Genomic DNA, 22,104 nt, shown 5'->3' with positions numbered 1-22,104 from the left:
CACCATGCTACAAAGCTAGTAGGTTGTGCAGCTAGGACTCCAGTTTGTTTGACTCTAGAATCCATGCTTTTCCTGTCGAGTTCTGTCTCTTCATACCCTTCTGTCCTACTTCCCCTTTAGCCACTCAGTCATCTGCTTACCACTGTAAGGGAACCTCTGCAGAACCAAGGAGTTGGCAAGGACAGGAACTCCCCTTGTGGAGCAGCGGGAGCAGTGCCTTAGGCATACACGCCTCGGCTACTGCCACTGCTTGGAGGGATTCAGGCTTCAAGGACTCTGACCCATCTCCTTGGCCGGGTGTTCCTTGCAGGTTTTACCTGTTTCTACAAGAGGAGGACCGGATGTAAGACAGATGGCTGTGCTGTCTGCTACAAGCCCACGAGATTCCGTCTGCTCTGTGCCAGCCCTGTGGAGTACTTTCGGCCTGGCTTGGAGCTCCTCAATCGGGACAACGTGGGCTTAGTGTTGCTGTTGCAGCCACTAGTCCCAGAAGGCCTGGGGCAAGTCTCGGTGGCCCCTCTCTGTGTGGCAAATACCCATGTCTTATACAACCCACGCCGGGGTGATGTCAAGCTGGCCCAGATGGCCATTCTCTTGGCAGAAGTGGACAAAGTGGCCAGGTTGTCAGATGGCAGCCATTGCCCCATCATCTTGTGTGGGGACCTGAATTCTGTTCCTGATTCACCTCTCTACAACTTCATCAGGGATGGGGAGCTCCAGTACCATGGGATGCCAGCCTGGAAGGTGAAATGGGGGAAACCACTTCGGGGGTGGGAATATGGCCAAGGGAGAGATTCAGGTGTTGGCAACTAGTGCTGCTTCTGTGGCAGGGACCTCAGTTACACCCGTTCTGGCTCCCTCCTGCTTTTTCTTGTTCTGTTGAATAGTTTTTGTTCTGAAACCTGGAAGTTAGAAATTCCTGGGTGCCTTTGGCGTCTTGAAATCCCTTCAATTTTTATCATTGATTTGTAGTTTAGATGTAATACACAAGTACATCCTTGCAAGAATTCAAACATAAAATAAGACCAAACCCACCTTTATTACCTACGTTCCTTACCTTTCCCCTTAGAGTGAAGTAGTAATTGTTTGAAGTTTGGTGGTTGTCTTCCAGAACATTCTGTATGTATTTACGGTGATTATCTATGTTCCTGTGATATTGTAATTATAGTTTATACTTATTAGGTACTAACTGGATTCCAGGTGCTATTTTAAGCACTTTACATGTATTAACTCACTCAACTTTCACAATTTCTGTCATCGCTTAACATTTTTTAAGTGAGAAAACTAAGGCGTAGAGAAGTTAGGCAGTTGCTGGCTCTAGATTATGCAGGTAGGTAGTGGTGGAGCCAGGATCTGTAACCAGGATCTGCAAGCCCTAGAGCTCTTGCCCCACCAGTGCTACGCTGTGATTGCTTCTAACTGCTGATATTTGATCTATTGTGTGTATGTGTGTACTCTATGTTTCGTTTTGTAGTTTGGTTTTTTTCACTCAGCAACGTATATGTGGATCTATCTTATTCCTTTTAAATGCTGAATGTTGGTAGCATAGATATCTTACAGTTTTATCATGTGTATTTAGCCTTGCTGATAGACCTTCAGCTTGTATTGATTTCTTTATATGTCCCTTAATCTCCCTGGTCCTCTGTCTTGTCCTTGCTGTCCATCTTATTGCTTAACTTTTGGCAGGGCACAAAAATGGCTGAATTGTTATTAAGCACTTTGGACTTTTATTTTAATGAGGTTACTCAAGTGCTAGCAATATCCTGGTTCTCATGTGTGCAGAGAAAAGCCTTATCCTGCTGGAAAGCTGCCATGGTCAAGGAGCTCAAGAGAATGGGAAAAATAATTTAAGTGCCTACCATGTGACTGTCACCATTAGGCACAGTGATTAAGAGCACTCGTTTTGAAGCCAGTCAGTCCTGAGTTCCAGACCCTGCTCTGCTACCCTGTGCAAGTTACTTAACTTCCTTAAGCCCCATGCACCTCATCCATATGCTAGGGAAACAATGGGAGCTACTTCAGAGGGGTTTTTTGTTGTTGTTTGATGGATCAAATACAATAATGCACAGTAAAGTATTTTCCAGTTCCTGCTTCAAAGGAAGCGGTTAACAATCAGTTATTATTATCAAGATCATTAATTGTATGTGGTATTACTGTCCCATTTTATAGTAGAGGATATTGAACCCAAGGGAGTTAACCGACTTGCCCAAAGTCACACAGCTAGAAAGTGGCCATTAGATTCCAGGTCTGTTTTACTTGAGGTGGCATATTGAAAATTTATGTCCTTCAAGGCCAGAGAGATTGTTTCTATCACTGCTCTTGCCTCCCCACTTAGCTAGTGTCTTGCACATATTTGGCATTCAAATATTTGTTGTTGTCAAATGAAATAAAGGGAATTTTGCTACACACGTTGGAGATATGCAGATGACTGATGTTGCCGAATGTGTTTCCCTACTGCGTTCTGTCCGTTCCCAGGCTGCTCATTGGCTTTGACCGAGGATGGTGACATAGATACGGTAAAGTGCTTTGGTGCATTTCCCATTTGGTTTGACCCTGTGGTTTCCTCATGATAGGCTTAAGATGCTAGACCTTGATCCAGAAGATCCAAAGATAAGGATAAACCTTTTCCCACTGCAGATTAAAGCCCCTGAAAGTTGATATTCTCCATGGAGACTCAGGTAGATTTTTCTGAGGTGAAATTTAGGAGACTATATGTTCATACACGTTCTATTCTCTTTCACGCACATACCTCATTCTCTTACCCCTTATTTCTGCCTCATGGACAATTCAGTGTTTCTAGTTAAAAAAACAAAAAGGGTTTTACTCTCTCTCCCTCAAAACAAACAAACAAATAAATAAAACGGGGCACCTGGGTGACTCAGTCAGTTAAGCATCCGACTCTTGATTTCAGCTCAGGTCATCATCTCACAGTTTGTGGGATCAAGCCCCGCACTGGGCTCTGTGCCAGTAGCACAGAGCCTGCTTGGGATTCTCTCTCTCTCTCTTTTTCTCTCTTTCTCTGCCCCTCCCCTGCCTGCGCACAGGCGTGCTCTCTACATAAATAAATAAATAACTAAATAAATAAATAAGGTTTTAATTAGCTCCTTATTTTTAACCTTACCCAGGGACTTACATGTTTTGCTTATATTATGTATATAGTGCGTGATTGTGTGCGTGTGTTTGTCTGCATGTCCCAAATCATGGGCTATTTTCTTTTTCCATCTTGGTGTCCTCATTCCCACCTGCTCTTTCCTTATAGGTATCTGGACAGGAAGACTTCTCCCATCAGCTTTACCAGAGGAAGCTACAAGCCCCACTGTGGCCCAGCTCCCTGGGTATTACTGATTGCTGTCAGTATATCACTTTCTGTCACCCCAAGAGATCAGGTGAGCATGTACCACATTTTTTAAATTTATTTATTTTGAGAGAGACCGAGAGAGAGCAAGCAGGGGAGGGGCAGAGAGAGGGAGAGACAGCATCCCAAGCAGGTTCTGCACTGTCAGTGCAGAGCCTGACACAGGGCTTGAACCCACAAACCCTGAGATCATGACCTGAGCTGAGATCAAGAGTTGGAGGCTTAACCAACGGAGCCATCCAGGTACCCCCATAGACCCCATTCTTGATTGGCTGTGCCTCTGTGCCCATTTTGGAAGAAAGCTAGTATTTCAGTGACAAGAGAAAATGTAATTCCTTCAATTCTGTTAGCAAATTCCTTTGTTTTTCTCACTGTCCTCATGATCTCCCAGTGAAATGGACAACTTTAAATCCTATCTGTTGGAGATTCAGCTTGTCTTCAGAGCCAGGCTTCCCCTGTGTCCCTACACTGGAAGCTTCTTGGTATTAAGGAGGTTTCAGCATGTGGCTTGTCTTCCTTTCTCTCACTGTATGGCTTTTCCTGGTTTACAGAGAGACTACAGTATAGCCGAGACTTCCTGCTGCGATTCCGTTTCTGTGATGTCGCCTGTCAGCGACCAGTGGGACTGGTTCTTATGGAAGGAGTGACAGATACTAAGCCAGGTGATGTAGGAACTAAGCTTGTTTTCTTGATCTTCTTTCCTCTTCACCCCTGATATTTGTCAGTTATGTGGTTCCTTAGTCTTTTTGTAAGTGTAATTGTTAGAGGTAAACTTGTGGTGATAAACATGCTTAGAAGGAAGGTCCATGGAGTTCTTTGGCCATATGCACGTATGGGTGTGCAGTGCAGTGAGAACATAGGCCAAGAATCAAGAGACCTGAGTTCCAGTCATCTTTGAGACCTTAAATGAGCCATGTAACCTTTTTAGGCTTAAGTTGCTAATAACTAGCATGTGTTCGGCATAGAGGAGGGAAGGTACACATGACAGGGCTTTCAGAATCATAAGGTGACAGTAGTCCAGCTTGTAATAAAAAGTTACTCCTACTGAGAACTTCCAGATCAAATATGGCAGAGTATACTTGACATTCTCCTCTTCTCGTCTCTGAAACCATTCCAAAGCAACAAGGAGAGTGGAAAAAAGCAATATAAACTCTATCGTTGAGAAAGAAGTTTTGAAGGTATTTGAAACCATGGATCACAGCACAGGTGGAGTAGCTGCAGAAAGCACTGGAGATCGTGCAGGGGTGCTGGAGGGAGTGTGGAGGGACTTACCTGGGGACTGTATGCATCTCACAAGGAATCAGCACAGTGCATTTCTCCAAGGTGAGGAGTGTACCTTAAGCCACAAAACTAAAATCCTTTGTTTCATCAGCAAGAATAAGTTGCACAGGTTGTGACAGGAGATTTTCTGAACCCGTTTTGGTCTTAAGAGGCACTGGCGAAAAGCCTGATGAAGGAATCAAGCCCTATTTGCATTAAGCAGTTTGAGTGGCAGGGGGGAGATGAGATACTTACAGAGCTGCATATCGCTTTTGGAGGGAGAAATCAAGATTAAAAGGACTCATATATTCATATATGGCCCTGTGTCATCAGGAATATTCCTTTTCCTTGGAGTGCCTACACAGTTCTTCCCTTAGAGAAACTATACAGATAGCTGGTATAGAAAAACCTCGACTTATTCAAAGCTGGGCTGCCTAAAAGGAGCCAGCATGAGATCTGTGCTAGAATACTGCAAGAAAGAAAAGCAGAAGGAACCGGAAAAATAAAAGGCAGATAAAGAATGCTTACCTCAGAGATAAAAATTGTTGCCATGAAGCATGTGAAAAATTATGAACATTGTCCCGTGAATAAAAAAGTGAAACAATTGCCTTTATAAAATAAGAGTACAAAAACAACTGCCTTTATAGAATAAGTTCATGCAAATGGCAAGGCATCGGAAGATGAAACAGAAGCTGCAGAACTCAGGAAAGAAGTAGAATAAAAAATTTTAAAAATCACATAAAATGAAGACAAAATTGGGTGTAGCGTAAGAAGGAATAGGAAGAGATACTGCTGAAAACAAGAGACAGAGGCCATGAAAGAAAAAGCAAAATAAAAAGAAGTGAAAAGATAAAAGAGACTGGAGAGAAATGACAGTAGTGAAGGATAAGGAAATTCTCAGCATACACATAATTGAAGTTCACAAGAAAGTCTGTATAATGGCATATAAGAAATGTATAAGGTATGATTCAAGGAAGATTTTCCCCAAATTAAAAGATCTGAATCTTCGAATTGAGAGGATGTACCAATTTTCAGTAAAAAATGAAATAGGAGAATCAACAATAAGACATCCTTGTGAAGTTATTGGAAGCCAGAGATAAAAGAATCCTTTGGGCAATTGAACCAAAAAGATTGGGCTACTCTTAAAGGTAAAAAGAACCAGGTTGGCTTCAGACTTCTTAACATTATCATTCAACTCTAGAAGACAGGAGAACAAGGCTTCAAGGAAAGAAGGTGTGGCTCAAGAATTTCATACTCAACCAAAAGCGTTTCTTGACCAAACGGCTACAATAACCTAAGACAGCCAAGCGATGACTGGAAAAACTATAGAAGGACTGGTGATAAAGCAATGAATTTATTTTTTCTTGTAGGAATTTAATTTGAATTGGCATTTTGTACAGAGTAATGAACATTTCAGTGGCTCAGTTTTTTTTTTAATTGCAAAGCTGAATCAATTCTCTAACTGTAGCGTTAGCGAAAACAATACTGACGGCCCTCGTGCATTAAGCAGCTGGCACGTGCCACGTGCCAGTGTTTTAGAATTACAAAAACCTAAAGTTAAACAGTAGTAGGATACCACATTTCAGGTTACGAGTAGATGATTAAAAACAAAATGGGGGTCCTGGGTGGCTCAGTCGGTTAAGCATCCGACTTCGGCTCAGGTCATGATCTTGCGGTTTGTGAGTTCGAGCTCTGCATCAGGTTGTGTGCTGACAGCTCGGAGCCTGGAGTCTGCTTCAGATTCTGTGTCTCCCTCTCCGTCTTCCTTCCCCCACTCATACTCTGTCTCTCTCTCAAAAATAAATAGACGTTAAAAATAAAAATGAAACAGGTCTCCCCTGGCTCAGTTCATGGAGCATGTGACTCCTGATCTCGGAGCTGTGAGTTCGAGCCCCATATCAGGTGTAGAGATTACTTAAATAAATAAACAAACAAAATTTAAAACAAAACAAAATAATACTATACTTAAAGCAAGTATTTTTTACTTCATGTTTTTGTTGGCCATTTGTATGTCTTCTTTGGAAAAATGTTTATCTGATGAATGTCTTTTAAAGACTCCAAATCGAAAAATCTACCACCTTTTTTAGACCGTGACTAGAAAGACTTAAGTGCAATAAGGAGATGATAATATGTGATCTTTTTTTAAGAAGATGTATTAGATGTGCTAACAAATAATATTTCTAGTCTAATACTAGAGTCATGCAACCCACTAGTGCACATCAAAATTTGCTGACTTGACTGTGATGCTGATTTCAAGGGGCAGCACGTGAGTTGCAAAAGAAGCTGCAATGCTAGGTAATTATGGTACCTTCCTGTAGGCTGACGTTGCATTGCCCTGGAGCATTGTACGTTGCCCAAGCTGTGTAATAAAAACATGTGGTTCTCTCCCCAACTCCCTTTTTGGGGGAATAATTCATAAAGAGGGAATCTAAAGTTCAAGTCCTCTGCTTGTAAACATTTTCAGTTATTAATGATTTCTTCTTTCCAGTATGGCCTTAAAGACACTGAAAAGGGGTTACTGTGTTTTTTTTTCTTGTGAGCACTTGCCCATTTCCATTGAACTCTGGACCTTCGGGTCTTTTTATAGATAAGAACAAAGCATGTACCCAATAAAGTGCATTATAGGAAAAAATAATTGCTAACAGATTATTTTTGTAACCACTATTTACAAACTGACCAGATGGCCACAGACCAAAGGCTGTCTGATCAGTTTTCTAACCAGGGAAGTTCTGAATCCAGCTTCTTCACTCGCTTCTCCACATGCCTGGACACAATTTATCTTTTTCCCAAGTACTTGCAGAAGAACTTACTTGTTTGGCTGCTACTTTGCTGACTGGGTCAGGAAGCCACTGCAGCTCAAGTAGAGGCAGCTGTGGCCCATGTGGTCAAATGGCCTACTGGGGCATGGAGAGGCCTCTAGTCTTGTGTGACTGCCAGAACGCTGCTGTTTGTACCCAGTGCTGCATGGACAGAGCCTGGTGTTGAGAGAAACCATTTTTAGTATCCTGCTGGTCACTGAGATTTTTCTGGTATGTTGTAAAAGATGTGACTCAAAATGAAGATCTTAGCGTTACGAATATTTATGCTCTGAATAACATTACATTAACAATCACAAAGTGAAACTGCAGACTTTAACAAGGAAAGATAGTCAGAAAATAACTAATGGTAAAAGGTTTTAAATAATCTCAGCCTACAACAGGACAATTAGATAAAAGGTAAGAATATGGAAGTCTTGGGGCTCCTGGGTGGCTGACTCAGTTAAGCGTCCGGCTTTGGCTCAGGTCATGATCTCATGGCTCGTGAGTTCAAGCCCCGCATCAGGCTCTGTGCTAACAACTCAGAGCCTGGAGCCCACTTCAGATTCTGTGTTTCCCTCTCTCTCTGCCCCTCGCCTGCTCATGCTCTGTTTCTCTCTCCTTCAACAATAAATAAACATTAAAAAAATTTTTTAAGAATATGGAAGTCTTCAGTACATGTATTATGGTATATCTGATTGGTACATATCAAACTCTGAATATTGAAAGTAGAGCAAAGACATCTTTTTAAGTATTCATGGAAAATTCTTAAGAATTAGACCACCATTGGGGCACCTGGGTGGCTCAGTCAGTTAAGCGTCCAACTTTGGCTCAGATCATGATCTCACGGCCCATGAGTTTGAGCCCCATGTTCGGGGCTCTGTGCTGACAGCTCAGAGCCTGGAGCCTGCTTTAGATTCTGTGTCTCCCCTTCTCTCTGCCCCTCCCCCACTCACGCTCTGTCTCTCTGTCTTTCAAAAATGAATAAACGTTTAAAGAAAAAAAAGACCATCATTAAAACCTCAGTAAATCTCAAACAGTAGAAGTTGTACAGCCTTTCTCTGATCACACATTCAGTAAAGATAGAAATTAAAAGCAAAACATTATCATCTGAAGATTTGGAAATTTTCAAGCAACTTTTGAATCAAAGGTGAAATTTAAGAAAAATTGCAGAATATCTAGAAAATAATAATAACAAAAGTGCCGTATTTGTGGAGTATGGCTAAAACAGCGTTCAATGGAAAGTTCGTAGAATTCTGTAGAATATTTAGAATCACAGAATTATATTAATAGAGAAGAAAAAAGTATGTAAATTACATTCAACTCAAGAAGTGAGAAAAAAGAACAAATAAAGAGAGCAGAAGATAAATGGGAGCAATTTAGATAACAAAAATAGTGGAATAAAATCTAGGAGTTAGTTGTTTGGGCAAAAATCAGCTGTCAATTAGGTGAGTCCATTAGCTAACCTATTTTCAAAGGGCAGGGAAAGGAGCAAGTGAAGGTATCCAGATGCAGAAAAATTAATAGGATTACAAGGGGGTTCTTGGCCCAGCTAAGTGCAAAAGAAATTAAAACTTACAGGCATATATTAATTTGAGAAAATGTAATTTAGTAAAACTGATTACAGAAAAGAAAGAGAATCTAGGGAAGAAATACATAAAATTCTCAGAGATGCAGTCCCATGAAAACACTAGGCTCAGATTGATAGAATATTATCAAATCTTCAAAGAATTTGTAAAATGTTATTTAAATTATTACAGTGCACAGAGGAAGAAAGGGGCCAATTATTTTTATGCAACAAGTATTTGACACCGACACCTGACTGTTACACACAACCATAGACGCTAATATTCTCCACTTATGAAAACTGATGCAAAAAATTTTAAATAGATCACGAGACAATCTAGCAGCGCAGTGAAAGAGCAGTATACTGTGACCAGATGGAGTTTATCAGAAATGTAAAGATTATTTGATATTGAGAAATCTATTAATATAACATGCTAATATATATGAAATCTATTAAAACATGAAATGTGTGTCATCCTATAGATGTCAAAGAGACTGTTAAAATTCAACATCTATTCTAGATTATTTTTTAATTATTTTTAAAATATTTTTTATGTTTATTTTTGAGAGAGAGAGAGCAGGGGAGGGGCAGAGAGAGAGGGGGACAAAGGATCTAAAGTGGGCTCTGTGCTGACAGCAGCTCAACACGGGACTCGAACTCATGAACTGCAAGGTCATGACCTGAGCCTAAGTTGGACTCAACCGACTGAGCCAACCAGGCACCCCTATTCTAAATTCTTTTTAAAAGACCACCCCCCTGCCCTAAAATTAAGGAAAAACTAGATACAGGCGTACTTTGTTTTATTGTGCTTCACTTTAAAGAGCTTCACTATTGCTCTTTTGCAGACATTGTGTTCTTTTTACAATTTGAAGGTTTGTGACAAACTTGCAATGAGCAAGTCTATCAGCACCATTTTTCCAACACCCATTTGCTCACTTTGTGTCTGTGTCACATTTTGATAGTTTCTGCAATATTTCAAGCTTTTTCATTATTACTATATTTGTTACGGTAATCTGTGATCACTGATCTTTGATGTTATTATTGGAGTTGTTTTGGAGGGTCAAGAACCACTCCCATATAAGATGCCAAACTTAGTTGATAAATGTTTTGTGTGTTCTGACTGCTCTACTGACCAGCCATTTCCCTGTCCTTCTCCCTCTCCTTAGGCCTCCCTGTTCCCTGAGACACAACAATAGTGAAGTTAGGCCAATTAGTAACCCTACAATGGCCTTTAAATGCTCAAGTGAAAGGAAGAATCATACATCTCTTACTAAATCAAAAGCTAGAAATGATTAAACTTAGTGAGGAAGGCATGTTAAAAGCTGAGACAGGCAAAAGCTAGGCATCTTGCCTCAAATAGTTAGCCAAGTTGTGAATGCTAAGGAAAAGTCCTTGAAGGAAATGAAAAAGTGCTACTCCAGGGAACATGTGAATGATAAAGCACAACAGCCTTCCTACTGATATAGATGAAAAAAAGTATTAATGGTCTGGATAGAAAATCAACCTGGCCACATTTCCTTAAGCCAAAGCCTAGTCCAGAGGAAGGCCCTAACTTTCTCCAATTCTGTGAAGGTTGAGTGGTGAGGAAAATAACAAAAGCAGAGTTTGAAGCTAGCAGAGGTTGGTTCTTGAGGTTTAAGGAAAGAAGCTGTCTCCATCACATGAAAGTGCAAGATGAAGCCTGCAGTTCTCGAGAAGATCCAGCTAAGATAGTTAATGAGGGTGGCTACACTTAACAGATTTTCAGTGTAGACAAAACAGCCTTCTATTGGAAGAAGATGCCATCTGGAACTTTCATAGCTAGAGAGGAGAAATCACTGCCTGGCTTCAAAGCTTCAAAGAACAGACTGCCTTGTTAGGGGCTAACACAGCTGGTGACTTTAAGTTAAAGCCAGTGCTCGTTTACCAGTCCAAAAATCCTAGAACCCTTAAGAATTATGCTAAGTCAACTCTGCCTGTGCTCTATAAGTGGCACAACAAAGCCTGGATGACAGCACATCTGTTTACAATGTGATGCACTAAATATTTTAAGCCCACTGTTGAGAGCTACTGCTCAGAAAAAATGATTCTTTTCAAAATATTACTGCTCACTGACAATGCACGTGGTCACCCAAGACTCTGATGGAACTGCACAGCAAGATTAATGTTGTTTTCGTGCCTGCCAACACAGGATCCATTGTGAAGCTTATAGGTCAAGGAATGATTTCAGCTTTCAAGTTTTATTATTGAAGAAATATACTTTGTAAAACTGTAGCTGCCATAGCTAGTGATTCCTCTGATGGATCTGGGCCAAGTAAACTGAAACCTTTTAGAAAGGATTCCTTTACACTAAGAACATTTGTGATTCATTAGAAGAGGTCAGAATACTAACATTAATTAACAGAGCTTGGAAGTTGATTCCAGCCCTCAGGGATGACTTTGAGGGGTTTGAGACTTCAGTGGAGGAAGTCACTACAGATGGGGTGGAAACAGCAGGAAAACTAGAATTAGAAAGAAGTGGACCCTGAAGGGGCGCCTGGATGGCTCAGTCGGTTAAGTGTTTGACTTCAGCTCAGGTCATGATCTCACGGATTGTGAGTTCAAACCCCGCATCGGGCTCTGTGCTAACAGCTCAGAGCGTGGAGCCTGCTTTGGATTCTGTGTCTCCTTTCTCTGTGTCCCTCCCCATCTTGTGCTCGTGCTCTCTCTTGCTCACTCTTGCTCTCTCTCTCTCTCTCAAAAGTAAGTAAATAAACATTAAGAAAAATTAAAAAAAGAAGTGGAGCTTGAAGATAGGACTGAATTGCTGCAATCTCATGATCAAACTTTAACTTATGAGGAGTTGCTTCTTATGGATGAGCAAAGAAAGTGGTTTTTTTTTTTTTAATTTTTTTTTCAACGTTTATTTATTTTTGGGACAGAGAGAGACAGAGCACGAACGGGGGAGGGGCAGAGAGAGAGGGAGACACAGAATCGGAAACAGGCTCCAGGCTCCAAGCCATCAGCCCAGAGCCTGACGCGGGGCTCGAACTCACGGACCGCGAGATCGTGACCTGGCTGAAGTCGGACACTTAACCGACTGCGCCACCCAGGCGCCCCAAGAAAGTGGTTTCTTGAGATGGAATCTACTCCTGGTGAGGATGCTGTGAAGATTGTTGACATCACAAGATTTAGAATATTCCTTGAACTTAGTTGATAAAGCAGCAGGAGGGTGTGAGAGTGTTGACTCCAGTGTTGAAAGAAGTTCTGTGGGAACAAGTTCTATCAAACAGCATCGCATGCTACAGAGAAATCGTTTGTAGCCACCACCCTGATCAGTCATCAGCCATTGACATTGAGGCAAGACCCTCCACCAGCAAGAAGATTATGACTTGCTGAAAGCTCATGTGATCATTAGCAGTTTTTAGCAATAGAATATTTTTTAATTAAGGTATGTACATTGGTTTTTTTAGACATAATGCTGTTGCACATTTAAAATACAGTACAGTATAAACATAACTTTTATTTGCACTCTATTGTGGTGGTCTGGAACTGAACCCGCCATATCTTTGAGGTATGCCTATAATATCTTTGAGGTATGCCTGTAATCTCTTACACCATTAAAATAATCTTGGTCAGTCGGAGTGTGTGGCGGCAGCCTGCACCGCAGAGGTCAGGAGCGGGAGGAGGGAATGGATCCACTGCAGGCCTGAAAATTAAAAACGATACCAAAACCAAACCACAGCATTTATCTCAGCTCCAAAAATCAGCGTCTTGCTTAAAAGAAGACAACTGTAGTAGCATCTCTGTCAGAGTCAGGAGTAAGACAAGGATGGTCACTGTCATTATTCAACTGTGTTCAGAGATTCTAGCCAACAGAATTAGAAAATAGGGGTGTCTGGGTGGCTCAGTTGGTTAAGTGTCTGACTCTTGATTTCAGCTCAGGTCATGATCTCCCTGTTTGTCAGTGCAGAGCCTGCTTGGGATTCTCTCTCTCCTTATCTCTCGGCCCCTCCCTTGCTTGTGCGTGCACGCACTCTCTCAAAAATAAACTTAGAGTAAGATTTATTTAATACCCTTTTTACAACTTTGTTGTATTGAAATTCATATACCATAAAATCTACCCATTTAAGGTGTATAACTCAGTGGCTTTATTCAGAATTGTGTGACCATCTTGACAGTCTAATTGTAGAACATTTTCATCACTCGTGGAAGGAACCCCTGTATCTGTGAGCTGTCATTTTCCACTCTTCTTGCCCTTGTGAAAAATTAATTGAACATGGCCATATGGGTGTCTGGACACTCCATTCTATCCCATTCATCTATGTCTATCCTTATGCCAGTACCACACTGTCTTGATGATTTTGGCTTTGTATAAGTTCGAAATAGGGAAGTGTACGTCCTGTAACTTTGTCATCTTCCAGATTACTTTGTCTATTCTGGGTCCTTTTCATTTCTATATGAATTTTAGGGTAGGTATGTCAATTTTTGCACAGAAGCTAGCTGGGATTTTGATAGATTTCTACAAATCTGTAGGTTAGTTTGGGAAGTATGGCATTTAAATAATGTCTGATGACCAGTGAATATGAATGTCTTTCCATTTATTTAGATCTTTCATGTCTTCCCATGTTTTGTAGTTTCCAGTGTGTAAGTCTTAACACTTTTGTGAAATTTAGTACTATCTATCATATTCATTTTGATATCGTAAATAAATAGAAATGTTTTCTTCGTTTCATTTTTGGATTTTTACTGCTAATGTATAGAAATGCAATTTTTGTATATTGAACTTGTATGTTGCAGTCTTGAGAACTCATTTATTCGAATAGTTTTTTAGTGGATTTCTGAGTATTTCCTGTATATAAGTATTTCCTGTATATAAGTATTTCCTGTATATAAGATTAAGTCATCGTGCACACAGAAACAGCATCACTGCTTCCATTTTAATCTGGATGCCTTTTATTTCTTCTTTCCTATGATTGCCCTGGCTAGGCCTCGTTAATGTTGAGTTGTGAAAGTAGACATCCTTGTCCTGTTCCTGACCGTAGAGGTAGAGCTTTCAATCTTTCACCATTAAGTGTGATGTGAGCCCTGGAGTTTTTGTGGGTTCCCTTTATCTAGTTGGAGATGTTCTCTTCTGTGCCTAGTTTTTTATGTGTGGTTTGTTTTTTTTTTTCATAAAGGGTGTTGAATTTTGCCAAATGTTTTTTTGTGTGTGCTCAGATGGAAATGTGGTTTTTGTCCTTCAGTATTCTATTAATATGATGTATTACATTAATTGATTTTCAGATGTTAAACCAACTTTACATTCCTAAGATAAATTGTAACTGGTCATAGTATGTAATCATTTTTATATTTTGCTGGATTTGGTTTGTTAATATAATGTTGAAACTTAATTTCCAACGTTGGGAAGATGGGAGTTTCCTCCCACATCAACAATTCAATTCTATTCTGACACCATCTGCCCAGAGAGCATCAGATTCCACAGGTTAAATAAAGGCTCAGTCCTGGAAGACTGCCCCCTTCCCCAACTTCAGACACCAGTCACAAGCCCAGCCTGTGCTTCTGACAAACTATAGGTTCCAACAACCCCCTCCATGGACTTTAGATGCCAGTCATACATCCAGGATGTTACCTGTACTTGCTGACCAACTGACTATTATAAATCAGAGGTTTCCATGACCCTCTCCTTCCTCGGCTTTAATTAATTAATTTGCTGTAATGGCTCACAGAACTCAGAGAAACATTTTACTCACTAGATTACCGGTTTATTTTAAAAGGATAAAAGTCAGGAACAGCCAGCCAGATGGAAGAGATGCATAGGGCAAGGTATTTGGGAAGCTTCCATGCCCTCTCTAGGCATGCCATTCTCTCCAAATCTCCATGGTATTCACCAGCCTGGAAGCTCTCTGACAAACTTTATTATGTAGGCAGGGTTGATTAGATCATTGGCCATTGGTGATTCAAACTCCAGCCCCGCTCCCTTCAGGGAATTGGGACAGAGAGTTCCAACCCTCTAATAACAGGTTGGTTTTTCTGGTAACCAGCTCCTATCTTCCAGTGCTTTCCAAAAGTCACCTCATAATATAACAAAAGACACCTTCATCACACTCATCTCAGGATATTCTAAGGGTTTGGGGAGCCATGAGCCAGGAACTGTGGATGAGGCCGAATAAATATTTCTTATAAATCACAGTATCACAGTCATTGAGGAATTTTGCATGTACATTCACAGGGGATATTCTGTAGTTTTCTTTGTGATGTCTTTGTCTAATTTTGATTAACTGAGTAACACCTTATAGCATCAGTTGGGAAGTATCCCATCTTGTTTTTTGCAAGTGTTTGTGAAGGATTTGTATTACTTCTTTAAATGTTTGGCAGAATTCATTAGCGAAGCCATCTAGTCCTAGACTTTTCTTCGTGGGAAGTTTTAAAATTACTAATTCAATTTCTTTCCTTACAGGCTATTCAGATTTTCTATTTTTTCTTGAATCAGTTTACATAGTTTGTGTCTTTTTAGAAATTTGTCCATTTCATCTGAGTTTTCTCATTTGTTGGTTATAAGCAGTTGTTTACAGTATTCTCATGATTTAAAGATTTCTATAAGATTGGTAGCAGTGGCCCTTCTTTCATTCCTGGTTTTAGTAATGAGTCTTTTTTTTCTTGGTCATTCTAGCTAAGGGTTTGTCAGTTTTATTGATCCTTATATCCTTTTGTCTTAATCAGTTTGGGCTATTATAACAAAATACCACAGCCTGGATGGTTTATAAACAATAGAAATTTATTTCTCACAATTCTGAAGGCTCCAAGTACAAGATCAGGGTGCCAGCATGTTCTAGTTCTGGTGAGGGCCCTCTTCTGGGTTGCTGAGTGCTGACTTCTTGTGTCCTTACATGGTGGAAAGCAGGTGAGGGAACTCTCTGGGATTCCTTTTATAGGAGCATTAGTTCCATGCATGAGGGCTCCACCCTCATAACCTAATTACCTCCAAAAGGCCCACTTCCAAATAACATCTCATTGGGGATTAGGACTGCAACATACTTTGGGGAGATACAAACATTCAGTCTATAACACCTATTAATGTCAGTAGGCTCTGTAATAATATCCCCTCTTTCTTAACTGATGTTGGATATGTATTTTTTTTCTTTATGTGTGTGTACAGATTTATGTGTATTTAAGAGTTTATACATACATGTTATATGGTATGTGCACATATGTGTATGAGCACATACGTGTATATACACATAACAGATGTTGTGTGTGATAGAAAATCTCTGAAGGAATATACCAGGAATTTGGTAACATTGGTTGCTTCTCGAGAGGGAAATTGGCAGGAGTCCCAGAGTGGGAGGGAAACTTTTCACTGATATTTTTCTCTACATTTTGATTTTTATACCATGTTACTCTATTACCTATTCTAAAGAATAAATTTAAATAAATTATTTGAAGAAGTGCTGAGCCAAGGAAGAAATGTCTGTGTTCAAGGCCTCTGTCTGCCTTCCTGTGGTTCTTGACTTTGGTCCATTGTTACTTTCTCCCATCACCTTCTATTTCTCCTTTTCCCTTTTGGAGTCCGGTCAAGGATCTGAGAAAGATTTCAGGGTGCAAGGTTCTGACCCTTCTTAACTGTATGTGAAGAATAAAACCTTTTTCTCTGGTCTTCTACAGAGCGACCTGCTGGCTGGGCTGAGTCTGTCCTTGAGGAAGACACATTGGAGCCTGAGCCTGTCTTGCCCAGGTGATCTTCCTTCCAATTCCCCTCAGCTTGCTTATTAGCCCCTGAGTGTATAAGATTCTCATTGGCTCTCCTGAGGCTGATTGAGGGGGACACTTTTTGCTGAGCTCTCTCTTTTCCTAAGATGTGCTAAGCTTTGGAGGCGCTGGTGTGCAGAGGCCAGAGGTGACTCACTTAAGTTCTTGCAGACAAAGAGCCCATGCACTTTTCCTGAGGGAGTAAGGCTTCACAGAAAAATTTGCTGCTCTCCCCCCGCCCCCCACCATCCCCCTTCCCCGGACAGGGGCACATTAGGTATACATACTTTACCAGGTAATAAGAGGAGAGTTGGGGGGTGGGGTGAGGAAAGTCAGGGGGACTGAGTATAAATGTGTCTGTTTCTAGGCTAATTTTAGCTAAGACCATCTGCCTCTTATTAGCATGGGAAGTAATTTGCTGAGATGGAGTTATTTGGGATCGTCCCTTAAAAAACTTTATAAAACCCACAGAGAAAGTGACTTTGAGAAACGTTCAATGTTTGTTGACCGACATCTTCTCCTTCATCCCTGTAGGACTGTAGGTACCATCCAGCACTGTCTTCACCTGACCTCGGTATATACTCATTTCCTGCCCCAGCATGGCCGCCCAGAGGTCACCACAATGCCCTTGGGTCTTGGAACAACAGTGGATTACATCTTCTTCTCAGCTGAGTCCTGTGAGAATAGGAACAGAACTGGTAAGCCTGGTGGGTCCTGGGTTCATAGAAGCCACCCTCAAAAGTCCCTGGGTATAGCTGATAGTAGGTCAGGCGTTTGGTCACATGGCTTGGGCTACTGGGACCTGACTCACAAAGTAGCAGATTTCATACCTAACCTGGCACTGGTCGTCCTCATCATAATTCCCTTAGACCATTTGCCTGCATTTTCTTTTTGCAGCATTAGAGAGAGGTGGGCAGACCAGCCCCACCTCTATTTAAGAGGTAAAAATAGAGCACCAGGAAGTAAGTGGATTTTGAACAAGGCAGCCATTTAGTGAGGGGCTTGGTTAAGTTAGAGATCCTATTTCTTGTTTCTTCCCCTGATAACCAGCAGACAGTGTAGCAGTCTGTCAGCCCCATGCCTATCTTATTTAAAGCAAGTCTTTTAAATGTTGGAATTGGTTGCCTATGGTGAAAAATCAGATTTTATGTAGAAAATCTGGATTTCCAACTTTTCTTGGAAAATCTGAAGATTTGGTAAATGCTGAGCCTGGGCATACGTTCTCCATTTGCCGCAGTTTCCCTGAACCCACCTTGTTTAATTCATTGATGTATCACAGAGTATCTGAGAAAGTGAGGCCTCAGCCACAGGCAGCAGGGGAAGTGAGGGAGGGTGAGGCATCAAGGGGATGCAGCCTCCCTGTGTAGCTCCCACAGGCCCCAGCCACCCCCATGCAGTGACCTGTGGCTGCTTTCTCCACTGGCTTCTGCTTTGTGCCCCAGATCGCAGGCTGTGTCAAGATGGGACTCTCAAACTTCTGGGCCGTCTCTCCCTCCTCTCTGAAGAGATTCTCTGGGCTGCCAACGGCTTACCCAACCCCTTCTGCTCTTCAGACCACCTCTGCCTGCTGGCCAGCTTTGGGATGCAAGTCATCGCCCCATGACGGGGCTCCCAGGGGAAGAGAGCTTCTCTTCCGGAAGAGTTCACTGGATCAGAGACTGTGGAAATACCCCATGCTTTTGGAAACTTAGATCCAAGAAACTTCCGTCCCCTCCCCTCCCTTCCCCTACCCTGTTACCTTTTTCCTATGGTTAGATTTTCTCCAGGCCTGTCCACGTTCTCTGCCTGTGGTCCCTGCCCACCCCAACCTCTTCCTAATCCTGTGCCACATACTCAGTGGCCCTGGGAGAGGCCGAAGGGGAGATCCCCCTTCCTTCCATGTATCCAGTGCTCCCCCTTGATTTTTAATTACCAGGGTTGCGGGAGCTATTGATCTCATTGGTTATTTGCTTTCAGGCCGTTTCTTGATGGTATCTTTGAACCCAGTGTTCTTCCTGCCTTCCTGACCTTTGGGCCCAGCCCTCTTGCCAGGCCCGTACACATGTGAGATGTGCGTAGTGTGCATGTGTGTCCTCTCGGGGTGGGACTGCTCTGTACAGCGTGCCTGCCTCTGATCAGCCCACTTTCCACACGGGGGCTGTCAGCCTAGGGGCAGGTCGAGAGCATGACCTGGCTGCTGTGTGTTGCCAGGCAGCAGCAGGAGCATGGGCCCTTCTCCCCTTTTATCTTGTGTGTCTCATTAGGCATTCACATCATGCCAACCAGGGCATCCTCATCATCTGGGCTCTGGGAAAGAATGGGCCACACAGCCTGGAGCAGCGGATTCAGGGATGTGCCGCCTGCCCCAGCTGCCTCCAACCCTGAGCTCCCCAAAGGCCTGGCATGCTTTCTCTAGGGCTTGTCCCTTTCCCCAGGCTGCTGTGAGAAAGGCAAAAGTTTGAACCCCTGTATGGAGTCAGTGGGCTGGAATAGTAGTTTGAGGTTTAAAAGGATGAGAAAGAACCTTCAAGAAACTCTTGTCTTGCTGGACTCTGCCCCCTGCGGAACTGGGGCAAGGGTGGGAGTCCTGGTAGGGGAAAGAGCAGGCAGGCTGTGCAGCTGCCTCAGCTGGGACCCAAGACCTCAGGGACTTGTTCTCTTCCTCTGCATACCTCAGAAGCAGTTTTCTGTTCCTTTCCTCCACGTCTTTTTACCTCCTTCCCTCCCCCATTCCTTTCCATTTTGTTCTAGAAAAGCCAGGTATTCAGCTCAGGCCAAACCCTCTCTGCAGAAGGTGGCCTTGGGCAAAGCCTGTCCAAGAAGTCAAGGTGGCAGTGTTTTAGGGTTTGTTCTGCTGGCAAGACCTCAGCTGCTCATTGCCAGTGTTGCCCCTCTAGCACAGGGCTACCTTGGCCCATTCATGGCCTTGCCCTGCCCCCCCTGTGTCACCTGCATGCCTTAATCTTTCATAGCTGGGGTACAGCCTAGGTGTTACCGGGCCAGCTGGTCCTCCCAGAGTAGCTGCTGGTCCTTGCAGACTGGCCTTGCTGTTGCCCTGCTTGGCCTTCAGGCCTTCAGAATGGGACTGAAGGGGGTACCTGAGCGGCTAGAGTTAGGGACAGTTAGCCAGAGGTTCTCTCCCTTTTTTTTTTTTTTTTTTTTTTGAAAGCCAAAGACCCAGCTTGAATTCTGCTGCTGTGTTCATGGTTATAAGCTTTCTGTGCCTAGGTACTGGGGAATTTATCTGTGCGTGTATATTTCTGAACATTGTTTCCTGGGTACTGGGCATGTGCCTGTCTGAGCCCCAGGCCCACTTGTCCACACCCCACCCATCGTTCACTCTGTCTCTCCCCGGGTGCCTCCTGAGATGGTCTTAAGTCAGTGCCCTATTGGTTGTCAGGACTATGGCCTATCACTGTTCTCTTTTGCCAGGAAATGCGGTTTAAACGGCTCAAGATGGCAGAGGGCAGGAGTTTTATATATTATCTTTTCCTTGTTTTCTTATTTGTTTCTGTTTTGGAATTGAAGTGGGGGTTTTAAGTGGTCATTTAAGCTCTCTTTTCCAAATAAAGGTTTACCATTTCCCCCCTGCTGTTGGTCATTTGTTAGGATCCTGAAGGGCAGGGGAGGATGGGGGAGAAGGTCTGGAGAGTGAGGTGGCCAAGAGGAAGAGACATCCTGGGCTGGGCTCTCAGGTCCTGAATCTCAACCGGAGAAAGGTGTAATCGTCCTGTGATAACTGACACGTATTCCCGCTGCTTTGAGGCCTGGGAGAGCAGGGCTTGAAGAAACCTCATGCCTGCCTTTTGTTGGGGTCTAGCTCTCTTCTCCCTCCTCACCAAGCTAGAGAACAGCTCTTTCAGCTTCTTTCATTCCCATTCCATCTGCTACTACCATACCCCTGGTCCACATGCATTTCAGGAGGGTCTGTGCCGAACGTGGGGTGAGAAGTATTTTCCTGGTCAAAGCCACGGCCGCTGTGTGAGGCACGACGTGTGTGGCAGTTGCTACTTGCTGAGTGTCTGTTCCTGGTCATCTCTTTTGCACTGTGGAACCAGAGCTGGACTGTGGGCCATCTGTTGCTGGAAAGGTTTCCTTCCCGGGCCTCACTCTGCTGGTACTTTCGTTTTCCTCCAGCTCCCTTGTGCAGCAGGTCCATGAAGCCCACATGGCCACGTGAAACCCTGAAACCAGGTGTGGCTTCCTGCCTTACCTCAATGGAATTCCAGACCCCACACCTCTGAATCAGCCTGAGCATCTGAATTATTTAAAGTTACCTGGTGCTTCTGTTGAACCACCCGGGTTGGGATCCAGTCGAAAGAAAACAGCCAGGGATAAGGAACACTACTTGTCACGTTGGCCTGATCATTTGGTGACTGTGGGTAAGTTAAGCCCTTGTGTTTCAAAATCTTGGTGAAATGGGAATTAAAGTAATAATCCTTGGAAGCTTGTGAGGAATTGTCGGCTCTGGAATAGTGGTGTTGGGCTTTGGCAAGCAAGGGACTAAGACTTGCAGAGTGTCACTGGCAGGAGCTGAGGGTGGGTAGTTCTCCCCGATCTGGCTGCGTGGTTTGCCCAGAGGCGAGGAGTTCTTTCACAGTTCCAGGCTTTGAGGTGCATGCCCAGAGACCCTTTCCAGCCTGGAGGGTTTCCTGAGTCGCGTAACATTTGCACAGACTTTTAGTAAGTTTAAGCAGTGCTTCCACACCCACTGTCCACAGACGATAGTACCACGTGGTGGCAGGTGCAGCTGTTCCTACGTTACCTTATTTACATCTGAGGAAACTGAATTCCCAAATTCCTTGGCTCCCCAGACTCCTCAGAACCACAGCCTTTCCTGGGGTAGGAGAGACAGGTTTTCTTGTACGGCGGACACATGGGGGTGAAGGAGAAATGATTGACCAGCCTGCTGCTGCTGCTGCTGCTGGTTTTTGTCTTTAAACCTTTTCTCTCCAGTTCTTGCCCTGGTGTAGCAACTAATTGAAGGGTTACTTTTGATTGGTTATGTAATGTGTAGTGTGGCCTCCCTTTTCCTAAGAGTTGGAGGGGCCCACCTCCTCTAGTTTCCACCCAAGGAGAGTGGACCTGTGGCCCCGACACTTCCAGACTCATCCTGGTATGCCTTTCCCCTCTGTTTCTTCCCTCCTGAACAAATGCATGAAAACCAAATTGTTCCAGGCAGGGACCAGCCAGACGAGAGAGCCTGGTAGGGTGTAGATGTAGCCCCACTTAGGAGAATGGGAACTGAATGTGTTTCTAAGGGGATTCTGCCTCCTGCCCCATCCCTCCTCAGTTCCTCTGCCCCCGAGGCCTCACACAGCTGTGGAGAGAAGAGTGGCGTCTCTACACTTAAATTTAAATTCTGGGAGGTTGTCTTTCCCATGACCAAGCCCTTTCTTGTTGGGACTTAGAGGAAGTGCACATCCCCAGAGAGCTGTTCC

At 43.1% G+C, this 22,104-nt stretch overlaps 1 protein-coding gene across 6 annotated transcripts in view; it reads left to right on the top strand.

The window, feature by feature from the left end:
• ANGEL1 (angel homolog 1) overlaps nucleotides 1–22,104 on the top strand; it is a 44,622-nt gene that overhangs the window by 18,787 nt on the left and 3,731 nt on the right. For 4 of the 6 annotated variants that reach the window (XM_006933019.4, XM_023255891.2, XM_019833340.3 and 1 more), the window contains 6 exons: nucleotides 311–744; nucleotides 3,260–3,386; nucleotides 3,907–4,017; nucleotides 16,601–16,670; nucleotides 17,219–17,382; nucleotides 18,127–20,248. In XM_006933019.4, the coding sequence (XP_006933081.1) occupies nucleotides 311–744; nucleotides 3,260–3,386; nucleotides 3,907–4,017; nucleotides 16,601–16,670; nucleotides 17,219–17,382; nucleotides 18,127–18,287 (1,067 nt within the window). In that variant the 3' untranslated portion in view covers nucleotides 18,288–20,248. Of the gene's footprint in view, nucleotides 1–310; nucleotides 745–3,259; nucleotides 3,387–3,906; nucleotides 4,018–10,143; nucleotides 11,555–16,600; nucleotides 16,671–17,218; nucleotides 17,383–18,126; nucleotides 20,249–20,800; nucleotides 21,046–22,104 lie in introns of those variants that run through there. The other 2 variants (XR_002158807.2, XM_045060291.1) reach the window with 2 other exon arrangements.

Source organism: Felis catus, chromosome B3, assembly GCF_018350175.1.
Source record: "Felis catus isolate Fca126 chromosome B3, F.catus_Fca126_mat1.0, whole genome shotgun sequence".
Classification (NCBI taxonomy): domain Eukaryota; kingdom Metazoa; phylum Chordata; class Mammalia; order Carnivora; family Felidae; genus Felis; species Felis catus.
The sequence above is the reverse complement of the archived record's forward strand: the minus strand, read 5'-3'. Positions and strand labels throughout refer to the sequence as shown.